This window comes from Dama dama, chromosome 20 (assembly GCF_033118175.1).
Source record: "Dama dama isolate Ldn47 chromosome 20, ASM3311817v1, whole genome shotgun sequence".
NCBI lineage: Eukaryota > Metazoa > Chordata > Mammalia > Artiodactyla > Cervidae > Dama > Dama dama.
The window spans coordinates 99,537,257-99,552,411 of record NC_083700.1 but is presented as its reverse complement, the minus strand read 5'-3'; the positions used below and the strand labels follow the sequence as shown (position 1 = coordinate 99,552,411).

The 15,155-nt window shown below is 49.6% G+C and overlaps 2 protein-coding genes across 6 annotated transcripts; one reads left to right on the top strand and one right to left on the bottom strand.

Moving 5' to 3' along the window:
• Positions 1-3,342: 3,342 nt before the first annotated feature.
• C20H1orf210 (chromosome 20 C1orf210 homolog) lies at positions 3,343-6,996 on the bottom strand. 2 transcript variants are annotated; one of them, XM_061122190.1, is made up of 4 exons: positions 6,861-6,996; positions 5,503-5,564; positions 4,450-4,565; positions 3,343-4,310 (listed from the first exon to the last, which is right to left on the bottom strand). In XM_061122190.1, the coding sequence occupies exons 3-4, from the start codon at positions 4,466-4,468 to the stop codon at positions 3,988-3,990; spliced, it is 342 nt and encodes a 113-aa protein (XP_060978173.1). In that variant the 5' UTR covers positions 4,469-4,565; positions 5,503-5,564; positions 6,861-6,996; the 3' UTR covers positions 3,343-3,987. The 2 variants fall into 2 exon arrangements, with proteins under 2 accessions (XP_060978173.1, XP_060978174.1); XM_061122191.1 differs by having other exon boundaries at positions 6,768-6,862.
• Positions 6,842-12,803, top strand: LOC133041483 (hypoxanthine-guanine phosphoribosyltransferase-like). Of its 4 annotated transcripts, XM_061122189.1 has the most exons (3): positions 6,847-6,979; positions 11,499-11,534; positions 11,635-12,803. In XM_061122189.1, exon 3 carries the CDS (start codon positions 11,855-11,857, stop codon positions 12,509-12,511), a length of 657 nt encoding a protein of 218 aa, XP_060978172.1. In that variant the 5' UTR covers positions 6,847-6,979; positions 11,499-11,534; positions 11,635-11,854; the 3' UTR covers positions 12,512-12,803. The 4 variants fall into 4 exon arrangements, 3 of the variants coding, with proteins under 3 accessions (XP_060978171.1, XP_060978172.1, XP_060978170.1); XM_061122188.1 differs by lacking the exon at positions 11,499-11,534 and having other exon boundaries at positions 6,842-6,979; XM_061122187.1 differs by lacking the exon at positions 11,499-11,534 and having other exon boundaries at positions 6,970-7,108.
• Positions 12,804-15,155: the final 2,352 nt, after the last annotated feature.

Here is a 15,155-nt window from a genome sequence, read left to right as displayed (position 1 = left end):
AATTAAAACAGCAGGATACAGATTCTATTCAGGTTTCCATAGACTATAAACCAAGAGACACTGGAATATATCCAGGGATATAAAACAAGTCACAAATATTTCATGGTCTAAAGGTACTGAAATTGTACTGAGTCTGTTCTCTTTGTCACTGTGGAATTATGTTAGAAATCAATATCAAAAGGTTTTTGAAAACAACCCATGTATATCTAAGTGCAATGTGACATTTACCAAGAGAGAGCATCAGAACATCTAATTCTAGGGTTTTGCTGCTCTGAACTGGATCTTCTGACCTGAGTCCTGGGAAACAGACACGTTCAAATCCCAGTCTAGAGCGAATGAGGAGGAAGGAGGCATGGCAAGCTCCTTCTCCAGGCTTAAGACTGATGATCTGTCATGGGGAGAGATTGCCCTGGTGGTGCCCCTACAGATACAGCTAATACCTGCAGATGCTTGCTCTGTTCCACTTTACATGTGTCACTCATTTAAGCCTTCTAAAACCATGTGAGGCAAGTGTAACTATGATCGTTATTTTACTGAGAAGAAATTGGAGCACTGAGGGGGTGAGTAACTTGCCCAAGGTCACACAGCAGGTAAATGGCAGAGCTGGGATTTGAATCCAGGTCTTCCTGGTGGCTTAGATGGCAAAGAATCTGCCTGCGATGTAGGAGTCTGGGGTTCAATCCCTGGGTCAGGAAGATCCTATGAAGAAGGGAATGGCAATCCACTCCAGTATTCTTGCCTGGAGAACCCCATGGACAGAGAAGCCCGATGCATTTTACTAGCCTGTGAGATGAGTGCAAATGTGCAGTAGTTCATGGTTTTTCCAGTGGTCATGTATGGGTGTGAGAGTTGGACTATAAAGAAAGCTGAGTGCCAAAGAATTGATGCTTTTGAACTGTGGTGTTGGAGAAGACTCTTGAGAGTCCCTTGGACTGCAAGGAGATCCAACCAGTTCATCCTAAAGGTAATCAGTCCTGACTATTCATTGGAACGACTGATGCTGAAGCTGAAACTCCAATACTTTGGCCACGTGATTCGAAGAACTGACTCATTTGAAAAGATCCTGATGCTGGGAAAGATTAAAGGCAGGAGGAGAAGGGGACAACAGAGGATGGGATGGTTGGATGGCATCACTGACTCAATGGACATGAGTCTGAGTAAACTCCAGGAGTGGGTGATGGACAGGGAGGCCTGGTGTGCTGCAGTCCATGGGGTCGCAAAGAGTCGGACATGACTGAGCGACTGAACTGAACAGCAGGTTCTCAGGGAAAGTCTCCCCTACCAACCCTTCTTGGTGCTGGGCTCAGAAATGTGTGTGGTAAGTCACTTCGGTCGTGTCCAACTCTTTGTGACCCCATGGACTGTAGCAGCCAGGCTCCTCTGTCCATGAGGTTCTCCAGGCAACAATACCGGAATGGGTTGCCATTTCCTTCTCCAGACTTCTAATCTGGGATTGGGTGCTCATCTCTGCCCACATTTCTCAGAGGTTCAATCAAGGCCCTGAGAAGCTGAGCTGCTTCCTGGCCCAGAAGTGCAAGCCAGGGCAGCCCCTCCGGGTGGGCCCCGAGGACATATGAGGGGCACAGAAGTGACCCACTGGCTCCTCCCCCGGAGGCCAGGACATGCTCTGCTACTCAGCACCCTCTCCGGAGTCTCGGGCTGGGGCAGCCCGTGCTGCTGTCCCCCACACAGGGCCTTCCCCAGGCTTCGAGGGCCTGGGGGCTGAGGAACAATGAATAAGCTTGGCTCCCCTCCTCCCTGGCTCCTCCCCAACATCTGCCAGCTCCTCCTCCTCTGCGGACAAACCCTTAGATGCCAGTGTTTCCCCGCTGTGTCCTCACTGCCTCCTCTATCCCACCCCAGCCCTGGTGAGCTGATTCACTCCCGAGGGGCTCAGAGACCCTATTGTCAAGGATTCCCAAGGCCACATCTACAGACCGGACTTCACTCTGTGAATGCAGCTACCCCGGGCATCTACCCCCTGGAAATCCCATGTCCGGCATTGAATCCTTGCTCCCCGAAAACCTGCTCTTCCTCAAGTGCCCAGCCAGTCAGTCAGAAACCAGGGCGGCTTCGCTGACTCCCTGCTCCGCGTGTCCAGTGGCCAAAATTCCTGTCAACCATCTCCCCATCCCCCCCACCTAACCCCCATTCTATCACATCCCTGGGATCTCTGTTCACTGTGCCACACTTTAGTCACATCTTGGTCTCTCCCCTTCCCTCCATCCCTGCACAGCATCCCCTCTTCAGCTTCATCCTTGGCATGGGCACCCTCAACCCTCTACCACAGCCATCCTTGACTTCTGACCTTCTCCTCGAGCACCCCACACATTAGTCAGCCCTCACCTTCTCTCCCCTCTGGCTCTTTCCTCAAAGGCTAACACTGCATGTGGTGGATACATCTGGGCAGCTGCCTGGTTCCCCACTTCCCTCTGTTTGGCTGGGGCTGAACTGGAACGAATGGGTGGGCTTCTCAAATCACAAGAGGACTACAGGAGCCTGCCCCCTACTGGTCGGAGCTGATCAGACCAGTAGTAGATACTCGACCCAAGTTGGGCCAGATTCTATCAACTGCATACTTGAAACCCAGAATGAAGAGTTCCGGAGTCTCAGGCATGGAACCTCATGCTGCTAAGTCGCTTCAGTCGTGTCTGACTCTGTGCAACCCCATAGACGGCAGCGCACCAGGCTCCGCCATCCTTGGGATTCTCCAGGCAAGAACAATGGAGTGGGTTGCCATTTCCTTCTCCAATGGAACCTCATAAGTACCATAAATGACAGAGCACTAGAGGTCCCATGCCTGACCTTAGACAGCTGGGACCACCTGCTTCCTGCCCTCCTGAGTTAGCTACCCCTCTTTAATTCACCCCCCAAACTCCTTTCCATTGCTTGCAACAAAAAGAAGCTTAACTCAAGCCTCTGCCGTCTTGAAACTGTCTCCCTTTCCCCAAACTCCCCACTAGCAATCATGACCATGTCTTTCTCCTCTCCATCAAGGTTCCACGGTCAACTCCACTCCATCATCTCTCATCCACTCACCCCTAGGCCGATGATAATTCAACAAAGTCAATAAATACTTTTTGAGTATCTACTATGTACAAGACTGAGTACACAGAACGAGGTGCAGACTGTGGCCTCAGAGAATACACAGTCTGGCCCAGTAAGGGTAAGGGCAAACTGTAACAAAGATGAAAATTAAACATGGTAAGAGACCAGCAGGGAAACTCACAGGTGTTATGGGAGGCAGCAGCTCTCAGGTGTCCAAAGGAGGGGATGTCTGAGTACTACCATAGCTTTGAGTGTCAAGGGACGTTTTTATGGACAAACATCAGTTCAGGAAAATAAAAAATGAGAGACTTTATTTTTATTTAAAATGAAAAGAGATGCATTAATATCCGTGAAAAACATAATAGAACTATTTAGATTACCACTTTATTGATAGGAAAAAAATCTCAGTAAGACATTTGGCACACTGAATTTCCTCTGCTAAAAGGTTATCATCAGGTCACATCTGAAATGCTGGCAGGCAGGCAGGCTGCCTGGAGTCTACTGGCCGGGGATTTTCATCACTATCAGAGAGGACTTGGGAGAAGAAAAAGGAATCGAGGCAACAGAGGAGTGTGAGCAAAGGTCCAGGGAGAAACAGCATGGTAGGAGCGGGAGCAATAACAAATAGTTAGCTAAGCAGGAAGTAAAGAAGGGACAGTCAAGAAGGGAAACCAAAGGCTGACAGAGGCATGATTTCAAAGTCAGGCCCTTGGTAAGCTTTATTCTGAGAACAGGAGGGAGCCATTGAGAGTTATTGAGTAAAAGAAGGTCATGATCACTTTGGTGACTAGAGACGAGGAAGGGAGGATTGCTCCACCCCTGACCAGCCCTTAAGCCCTAACTACCAAGTCCCTGAGGCTTGTGGTTCCCACGAAATATCAGTTCTCCTTAAGCTGTCAAGCATAGGGATGGGGGGTGGGATAATCCAAAGATGAAGACTCAAAGGGAGAAGCGGTCCCTGCTTGCTTCTGTCTCCAGCCCACCAACTCCAGGCTGAATGTAATTGTCCTCAATGAAGCCATCATCATCCTCATCTTCACCCACCTCGGGGCAACCTCCCTTCCCTGTTTCAGGCAGTGGGCGGTGCTGGTAGCTGGCACGGTATTTGCGGCAGAGATGGCATTTGGCAGCAAGTGCGATGAGGAGGGAGAGGACCACAGCCCCAAGGACGACCCCTACCAGCATAGGCCATGCCCGGATCCCGCTGCCCAGTCCAAGGGACAAGGTAGATGTCGTGGGGACCTCGGAGGCCCCCACAATGGCTGCAGAGAAAGGGACAGTGTTATGGATGGGGCCCAGGATCGGCTCCCAGGGGAAACTGAGAGACATGAGCGCAAGGTCCTCCCCACAATCTAAGGGGAACCCAACCCCCTCCTCAGTCTCCCTCCCACTGTCACTCACTTTGGTTTGCCTCACTCATGGAAGGGCCAGAAGACACTGGTGAGCCTCAGCCTCTGCCAGAAGAGCCCTGGCTCTAAGGAGACCCCCTGATGCCAGGCAGCCCTGGGACAGTAGTCCTGGAATATACACACACAGATGGGGGTCAGGGACGGCCACAGAGCACACATTCCAGGCCACACTCACAGCCACAGGAGGGCACTGCGCAGACTCTGGAGACTGGACAACTGGCCATAACTAGCTATCCACAGGAGCAAAACAAGCTGAGCCATGCACACGGACTGTTTGTAAGGCAACACCAGGAAGTGGCTGGAAACATAACTCAGTGATGGAATTTACTGAGCACAACTTATGATCCCTGTAATGTGAGCATAAACATTATCCCCACTCTACAGGTGAGGACCCTGCAGCCCGGAAAGGTGAACTAACTCAGCCAAAGTCCCAGGACTTGAACCCAGGTCTCAGATGCCAGGGTCCAGAGCCCAGACTGCTCCCCTGCTCCGTAAGCTGAGGGTGGGAGGTGGGGCAGAGGCAGTCCTACCTTCCAGAGGATGGACAACAGCAATTCCTTGAAGCTAATGGGCAAAGCAGAGACCACGATGGAGGATGGTGCTGGTCCCCACCCAGGACAGGAGGCCCCAGATACTGCCAGAACAGCCCTGGCCCTCTGCTCCGGAGTCAGGAGGCCCCAGATACTGCCAGAACAGCCCTGGCCCTCTGCTCCGGAGTCAGGAGTCCTGTGTCCCCAGCCCCACCTCTACCCTCAGCCCTTCAGGCACATTCCTTGTTCATTCACCTCTGCCCCAGGGGGTGGGGAGCTGTTTTGGGGGAGTAGCCAAATGTAAATCAACTGGATCAGGAAATTACCCGGCTGAGACTCTCTAAGGCTGGAAAGGGTCTAGAGGAGTAAGAGCACCTGAAATAAGGGAATATCTGGAGCAAGATCATCTAGGCTCAGGATACCTGGAGAGAGAGCATCTGGGCCAAAGGAATGTCTGGGGTGAGGGGGCAGCTAGGGGAGGAGCTAGGGGAAGAGCATCTGGGTTAGAGAAGTACCTGGGGCTGGAGGTGTCTGAATCAGAAGAGGACCTGGGAGGAGTGTCCAGGCAGAAGAGCACCTAGGAGAGAAGTACCTGGTTTAGGGGGGTACTCGGCCATCTTCTTTAATATCGATACCTTAACGATGCCTTCCCTCCTCAACACCACCGCACTGTCACCAGGCCCCGTGAGTTCCTCCTCTCAGTAGCCCTAGAATGCTGACACCCCGCCTCTGCCCCAGTTTGAGTCACCTTCATCTTGTTCCTCAACTCTTGCAATAACCTCCTAACTGAGATCTCTCCTCACCTCTCATCCACGTCAGAGTGATGGGCCCATGGACCAAATCTGACCCCACTACCCTCCTACTTAAAAGTCCTGCACGAGCTCCCTAGGCTCCTAGGGCTTCGTGCAGATCCTTCAAGGCTTTGCAATTCAGCACACAGTCCTCAATTCCCTCCACATGCTACACACACACACACACACACACACACACACATCCTGCCTTGCACTCTGGTTTCTCACTCACTCCCTCCTCAGTTTTTCAATTCCCTCATCCCTCAAGGCCAAATCAGACCATACCTTCCTGTGAGGTTGTCCCAAGACTCCCCTCATCACCCCCCTCACTGCCCTGCCCACTAGACCACCAGTCAGAATTCGCCAGTTACTAAACATGCAGCTCCCTAGGCGGGGACTAAGCTGACAAATGTGCACCCTGCCGTAGGCAGAGAGAGAGCTTGGCAGTCAGCGGCTGAGTGCTTGTTTGCGAGATGAGTGGATATAGGGGGTGGAGTGGGGGAGTCATTAGAAAGGAGAAGTAAATCATTCACTCATCCATTCACCAGCAAACGACCACTGGGTGCCTATCTGGGCCCCATACTAAGCCTTGGGTTCTCAAAAAAAAAGGTTTTGTTCAGTTGAAATGAGTTGTTCAAGAGGGAGGGAACATATGCACAAATATGGCTAAGTCATGTTGATTATGGCAGAGATCAACACAACATTGTAAAGGAATTAGCCTCCAATTAAAAATAAATTTAAAAAAAAACTGAAATGAGTTAAATTCGACCTGACGTTTCTAAGACTTCACTCCTATTCCTTTCCTTCCTGCCCTGTCCCAGGGACACACACACACCCTCAGGCTCTCACCCCACCCCTTCTGGTCACATTTCTTCCACCAACAAACACACTCCACCCCAATTTGTAACTCCTTTCCTGCTCCCAGGAGCCTTCAGGGATCTGTGATTTCCCCGCCCAGGCCCCCCAATGCCTTCCCATTTGCTCCCCACCTGTAGGAACTGTGCCCAGTCCGCAGAGGAGCTTCCGGTTACAGCCAGCAGGACCGGGCCAGGTGGGCGGGCCCGAGCTGCCGCACGACTCACCTGGGGACGCAGCGGGCAGGCGGGGCCGGAGGCGCGGGTGAGAGTGGAGGGCAGCGCCGCCAACAGGGAGGACCAATCCTACATCTTCCCAAGCTTTTGCGGAGCACCTTCAGGCGCAGGTCTCACCCCCACCCCCGGAGCTGGGCGGGTGGGGGGCTGGTGCAGCTGGGATCGAGAGACGGGGCAGTCTTCAGCGGGCGGCTGCTCAAGCTGGCGGCTCTGAAAAACAAGTGAATTTCCGGTGACAGGTACAAAGTCCAGAGTTGAAGAGGGTGCTCTGCAGGGCTGTGAAGGCGGTGAGCCAGAACCAAAGGGGAGAGGGGTGGGCATTCTCCAGGCAAAGCCAGACGGACCAAGCACACTCAAAACTGCCTGCAAAAGTGGATGTAAGCGTTTGTGCGTGTGCGTGTATGTGTGTGTGTGTGTGTGTGTGTGTGTGGAGGCGGATGTGGAAGTCGATGCAGAGTGGCAGAGTGTGAGTTTAGAGGCCTTTTCGGAATGTGATGTGCCCTTGGGGGTTATCCTGTGTTTGTGTGTTTACCTGGACAGAGGGTGCAAGCCTCTATCTGGATCTCAAGGGTTCTGTGACCCCACAAAGCTAGGCTCCCCAGGCTTCGTGTGCCTCCTTGTCCTTTCAGACCCTCAGGGAGTCACCTTCCCTGAGTCCCCCGTCTTCTGTAGCAAGCGCCGCCTCCACCTTGACAGGCCCCGCCTCCACCCGGAAAGCCCCTCCTTCTCTATGCCCAGAGCCCCGCCTATCCGTCATTATTTTGTAATCATTTATTTCTTCCTCTGCTCCCTCCCCAGCTAGACTAGTTGAGGAGCTCTCCCAGGGTGGAAACAAGTTCGGCAGTCTCTAGGTTCCCAGCACCTGACACAGGGCAGGCTCTCAGTAAATACCTAAGGGAGGAAGGGTTCCATGAGCTATATCATGCGGGCATAGCAGTTCACGGGGACCCACAGGGCAGAGAGGGAGCAAGGGCTGCGGCCGGGGTTTGTGAATGGGGCACGATTAGAAATGCGGCTGGAAAGCGGATGGCCAGTGCATGCAGGACGTTGAAGATCTTGGCACGGAGTCTGAACTCCTACTGCCAGAGGCCCATTCCTCACTCTCCCACCCACACCTCATGTTCTCTGCTGCAGTCATGCCAAACTATTTTCCATTCCTAGAACTCACCATGTGCTCATCTCCTGGGCTTTGTGTGTGCTATTCCTGGGACCCCTGCTTTCCTCCAACCTTCATCCTCTCCCCCAACATATCCACCTCCCACCTGGCTGACTGTTCCTCCCAGGCCTCCCATCGTGTAGGTCCCAGGTGAGGTCCTCTTGATCTAGATGCACCTCAGCCTAGGTCCCTCCTCCCCATTCTTTGCCCCTACAAGACCCTGGCCCTTCTCCCTCATGGCCCTGAGCACACAGTATTGTGATTTTCTCACTTGGCAGAGTTCCCTATGAGCCTATAAACTCTGGGGATAGGGTCTGTGTCTGTCTTGTTCCCCTTCGAATCCCTAACATCTAAAATGACAACAATAAGTACCCCTGAAATAAACAAATGAAAGGAAAGTGAATATTATCCTGAATGAGGCAGTGAAGATCCAAAGAAGGTTTAGAAGTTTGGGTTGATTTTGAAGCAGGGAAATCTTATAGGATTCAAAAGATATTCATTGAACACCTACATATGCTGGACACTGTGCCAGCATATGGTACATATGGTTTTGATGTTGTTGTTTTCATTGAGGTATTCACATAGCATAACTTAGTTCACATAGCAAAAAAAAAAAAATCACTCTATTCATCCATTTCAGCACACAATTCAGTGGCTTTTAGTACATTCAGAATGTTGGGCAACCATCACGCAGTGTAATTATAAAACCTTTTCATCACACCGAGAGGATTCCCCCTGCTTGTTAAATAATCACACTTTGTTTCCCAATCCCTAGCTTCCAGCAACCTCTAATCTTCTCTGTCTCTATGGATTTGCCCATTTTGGATATGTCCTACAAGTGTAATCATATTTGTGCCAGCTTTTTAATGAACTGCTTTATTTGATCCTCCTAGCTGTACTATGAAATTGATGTTAATTACCCTCTTAACAGATGAATAAAATGAGGCCATAAGAAGGTAATTTCCATGAAGTCCCACAGAAGAAAACAAGTAAAAGTCTACCCATCCATCAGTCAGCCATTTATTCAATGAATACTTCCTAAATGCCCACCACAGAGCCACAGCCAGCCCATAGGCAAGCATTGTAAAATAGCAGAAGGCAACCTGCTAAATGCTCCCACAGCGTGAAGAGCAGAGAGCCGGCTGGATATTAGCACCTACCAGCCTGTCAGCCAGAAACTTTGGTGCAGGGAACAACCTCTACAACCTTCTGTGGCAGCCCTGGCAGCCGTGTGGTCGGCTGTGTGCTAGCTACTGGGGGGAGTTCCCGCTGCCATACAGCTTTCATTCTGGTGGTGAAGATAGACAATACACAAGTAAAGACATGAATATGATCATTTCAGATAATGATTAGTGCTATAAAGAAAGTAAAATAGCTTCCAGTGATGGAGTTGTGGAAGGGGCTCCTATTTTATATTAGATGGTCGGGAAAGGGAGGCTGACTGAAGGGGAGGCATTTGAGCTGAGATCTGTATAAGAGTGAGACAGCAGTCATGCCTATATCTGGGGGAAGAACATTCCAGAAAAAGGGAACAGCCAGGACAAAGCAAAAGCAGGACTGGCTTGTTCAAGAAGCAGATAGAAGGTGGGCTAATGGAGTCCATTAAGTCAGGGGAGATGGAAGAAGCTGAGATGCTGTGCCATCTGTGAAATGGGAAGCTGTTGATGATCAGAGTTGGGGACCTAGGGACTGACCTTCTTCAGCTTCTGTGTGAAGAATGGATGAGAGGAGGCCATGGCAGAGGTAGGGAGGCCAGTTAGAGAGCTGTGGCTATCACCCAGGAGAAGGGAATGTGGCATTAGGGTAGTTAGGTAGAAATGGAGAAAAGTACTAGATTCCGGATGTTTTTTGAAGGTGAAGCCAACACAATTTGCTGATTGGATATGGGAGTTGAAAAAAAGAAAGGGAGCAAGGATAGCTCCAAACCATTGATGTGAGCAACGAGGATGTAGTTATGGGGAGACTCTGGAGGGGACAGATTTGGGAGGGCAATCTGGACCTCAGTTTTGGACATGTGACTTGTGAGATGCCCGTGATTCATCCAAGTAACATGCTAAGTAGGCAGTAGATAAACTAGCCTAAAGGCAGCAGAAGGTAGGGGCTAGAAATATAAATTGGGGAACCAGCAAAAAACAGACTTTTTTTTAAAGCTGGTCATCTAGGTGAGACCCCATAGAGAAGTGCAGAGAGAAAAGAGGGCTGAAGGCTGAACCCTGGAGCCCTCAGTGGGCAGAGGTGAAGGAGCAGAGGAGAAGCAGGCAAAGGGACTGGGGAGTGACCAGCATGATGGGAGAGTGTCCTGGAGGTCAGAGAAGAAAGTATTTCAAAGGCAAGAGCTTGACTAGCTACATCAAATGCTGAGGATAGGTCCACTAAGATGAATGTGAACTGAAAACTGACATTGAACTTGGCCGTGTGGAGGCACTGGTGACCTTGACAAGCACAGTTTCACTGCTAAGTCAGGGACAAATGCCAACTGGACCCATGCCTGGGCATGGGAGCAGAGGAGGTAGGGACAACTCCTTCAAGGAATTTTCTATAAAAGGAGCAGAGAAATGGGGAAGACATGGGAGCAGGTGTAGAAGGATATTTTCAAGACTTTTTTCAGGGCTAGGAGCTTTTAGACCATGTGTGTATGCTGGTCAGAATAATCCAGGAGAGGAAGGAAAGTGATGATGCAGGAGGAAGAGAAAAGAGACAGTGAGGGGGTGGGACGTCCTTCTAGAATCAAGGGGTGTGGGAGTTGAGCGGCAGATGAAGGGCTGGCCTTGGGCAGGAGCAGAGGAAGGCGGAATGTCAGGTGAGTGATGGGAGTCAGGAGGTTTTCTTCCCATGGCTTCTGCTTTTCCAGAGAAATAAGAAGCAGTATCCTCAGCTGAGAGTGGGGAAGGGGTGCTGAGGTTTGAGGAGAGAAGACGTGAGTTTATCATCCTGGGGTTTTGGAGAGAGAACTGCATGTGGCAGGCTTGCCAGGCAGCATCAGGACCCCCTTGAGGTGAGCAGCATGAATTTATAGTGAGATCAATAAGGATGGCTGAGTGTTTTGTTTTCTAGCCCCTCCAAGGGCAGGTGGAAAGAAGATGGAGCCTACAACTTAATCAGGGTTGGGAGACACACCAGGCAAGTCTGATAAAGGGGGCTGAGCTGTAGACAAGGCCTGAGGTGGGGCCAGGTAAAGAGGGAAGTGTGGACAGAGTTGAGGAGGTGGGAGGGACTCTGAAAAAGTGGCAGAATTGATAGATTTTAGCTAGAGCATATAGAAGTGGAGGTTACCCAGGGGATGCCGTTCTTGATACAGACAAGTCCTAGGACATGAACCATGGAGAGGTCCTGAGGTAGGATCTACAGACTGGTGGTGGTTTTACTATTGCCTGCAGCATATTAACTCCTGAATCAGAGGTCAAATGATTATGTGCTACAGTTCAATGAGTAAATGGCAGAGGCAGGATTGAACCTAGGTCTTTTGCCTCTAGGTCCAACACATTTCCAGATACATCCCAACTGCTCCTGTGAGTAACACTTACCATCAAGGTGTTCAATTCCTCATAGTCACTGGGAGTGACAGTCAGTGATCACTGCTTTTCAAGGATTTACTTATATTTTCCAAAGGAGACTCAAAGTGCTGCTATTAGAAGAACCAGGAACGGATGCTGAGCAGGCGAAAGAACCTGGTGTCCTGGTCCCCAGCCCACGGCTACTTCCTCCTCCATCTCAACCAGCTCCTCTCTGTGACAGACACAGGGCTCTTAGCCTGGGGATAGTTGCATCCCCTTTAAGAAACTGATGAAAGCCCAGACTGCTGTCAGCCTGCACACCAACCAGCTCCATTATGGCGACCTGCAGCTCCAGCATCGTGATTAGTGATGATGAACCAGGTTATGACCTGGATTTATTTTGTATACCTAATCATTATGCAGAGGATTTGGAAAAGGTGTTTATCCCTCATGGACTAATTATGGATAGAACTGAACGGCTTGCTCGAGATGTGATGCAGGCGATGGGAGGCCATCACATCGTAGCCCTCTGTGTGCTGAAGGGGGGCTATAAGTTCTTTGCAGACCTACTGGATTACATCAAAGTACTGAACAGAAATAGTGACAGGTCCATTCCTATGACTGTAGATTTTATCAGACTGAAGAGCTACTGTAATGATCAGTCAACAGGTGACATAAAAGTGATTGGTGGAGATGATCTCTCGACTTTGACTGGAAAGAATGTCTTGATTGTTGAAGATATCATTGACACTGGCAAAACGATGCAAGCCTTGCTTTCCCTGGTCAAGCGGTATAATCCAAAGATGGTCAAGGTTGCCAGCTTGCTTGTGAAAAGGACCCCTCGAAGTGTTGGCTATAGACCGGACTTTGTTGGATTTGAAATTCCAGACAAGTTTGTTGTGGGATATGCCCTTGACTACAATGAACACTTCAGGGATTTGAATCATGTTTGTGTCATTAGTGAAACTGGAAAAGCAAAATACAAAGCCTAAGGTGAGAGTTCAAGTTGAATTTGGAAACAGCTAGTGTCCCATTGATATCACCAGTAAAATTATCAAATGTTCTAGCTCTGTGACCAGCTGCTTAGTAGAGTTTATTATTGCATGTATCTTCTAAGAATTTTATCTATTTTGTATTTTAGAAATATTAGTTACTGCATTCCTGAACTCTTTATTTGCACTATGAGCCTGTAAACTATCATTTCCCTTTGGGTTAATTGTTGTTTGACTCATGAATAAAAAATCTCTTAAACTGTACCACTATTGAATGAAAATATTGAAGTTGTATCTGTAAGAAACATTTAAAGAAAATAATTTATTAGTTTTTGAATTGGTATTTTAACTTTTACATGTTCAGGGAAGAACATAAGTGATAGAACATTGTCCATTGTACCACTGTGTATTTAGAAAAGTAGAGGTATCATTATGTCAGATAAACCATACATCCTGGAATTATTTTAGTAGGTTTCAGTAGTATTAACTGTATTTTCCCACTTGTTCATCATATTATTTCCAGTGAATCTTTGTCAACAGTTCCTTTTATTTTTTTCCACACTTTAAACTTTTTATTTTGCACTGGGGTATAGCCGATTAACAACCAATAGTTCCTTTTAAATACAAATCAATAAGTTCCAAAAACCTACCACTTTTTGAATTCTTCAACATAAAAATCCTTAAAGTAAAAACTGTCTCTTTAAAAAATAAAAAGATGATGAGGATGATGAAAGCAAGAAAATGCACGTGCACACCCAGTCACAAATATGCTCACAGGCCTGACGGGTAGGAATTGTTCAGTAAAAACTTGTCAAATGACTGAATGGTCAGAATTCGGGGAGCTCACTTGCTGTCTTGGGGTGAAGGGCTGGTGCTAACACAGAGTGTGCAGGAACCTCTATTCTATTATAAACAGGTACCGCCTTTGACTAGGCAGAGAACCTCTTCTTCTTTGTACGCCTCTGGAGGGTGACTGCCCATTTTCTGCTTCCAGAGGGGGTGGCAGCCCCACCCTGCACTCTTCCTCCTTCATTCAACCCTCATCTTCCCTGGAGGCTGACCCCTCCCCATTCCTGCCCAGCCAGGGCTGACTTTCTGGACATGCCCTAGCATTCAGAGCATCCCTGATGTGGTCCCAGCAGGGACTGGGCTTCAAACTTGGCAAAAACGAGCTCTCTGACCTGGTCATCAGTAAAGTGCGGTCAAAAGATGTGTCCCCAGTGGTGCATCCCAGCAACACCCAGAGATCACAGCTTCTTGGCTTTCCCCACTTTCTCAAGGTGGACCAGCCTGTCTGGGGCCACCGTGTTCTGCAAAGCCCTGATCAAGGGCTTACTAAACCTCCTCTATCCCAACCACACCACCATGAAACTCCAGTGTAATTACCTCAGATGGTTGCCACAGCCAATGTCCAGGTTCACAGGACAGCTTCTTCCCAAACCACCAGCTCCATCTTGCCAGGCTGGATTTATAAATTAGACATCACAGGTGTCCAGAACAATGAAGCAGCAGTCTGGGGTCCCCTGTGATCACCTATCTCTCGAGCAACTGAATGGGAGAAATAGAACTCAGCAGACCTGCCAGAGGACAACTATTCCCTCTCCTGAGGGATGTCACACCCAGGCAAGTGGCCAGAGGTGACAGGACAGCTGGACAGAGCGTCCCCACAGGCTGCACCTCCCAGCCCCACCTCCGTGGGCTCCCCGCAACCGGAATAGTCATCTCTTCCACATTCTCGCTTTCTCCTGGGGGCTGGAAAGGAGGAGAGTTGGTCCCATCCGAGCCCCCGGGAGTATTGGGGCATTCCCAAGTGGAAATCCTCTGGTGGTCGACACCGCTCATGCCTGGGGAAAGGCAACTCTTCCCACGATGGCATGAAGCCCACTCCTGCCTGCTGCTGCACTCACACCCACCCCCAGAACAAGTGTCCCTTCCTCAGGGTGGGGGCAAGGATGGAGCACCAACATGCCTTCAGGGGAAAAGCGTTTAAAAAAGCAGGGGGTGTCCCTGTGACATGGTGAATGAATGGGCTGTGCCATCACTACTCCTTATTCTCAAATAACATTCGAAGTGAGATTGAACAGCCAGGAAGCCATCCCCATGCTTCAGCCAGGCTGTGGATCCTGCAGGAAAGTGTGACTGTGGCCGGTGGTGGCAGCTATCTCGCATGAAATGTGCTTTGTATTCTAAGTAGCCTTGCTGTTGTTTGAGGCCAAGGACAATGAGTCATTTGTGTCCCGAGCCAATGGTTGTAGGATTTCAGGGTGACCTGAGATGAAGTAAGGACCTGGTGTACCTTAAAGGCAAAATGCCCTGAAAATTCATGCCTGCCCAGCTCTACCGGTCACACTTGCCTTTTAAAGGGCCCCTGCTCAATCGTGACACAGCACAGAGAAGACAAATTATTTTTCTGGAGTAAAACCTCTAATGCTTTCTGAGTAAATGTGTGCGTGAGTGCCAAGTCATTTCAACTGTGTCCGACTCTTTGCGACCCTATGGACTGTAGCCCGCCAGGCCCCTCTGTCCATGGGATTCTCCAGGCAAGAATACTGGAGTGGGTTGCCATGCCTTCCTCCAGAGGATCTTCCTGACCCAGGATGGAACCTGAATCTCTTGTGTCTCCTGCGGTGCAGTCAGGTTCTTT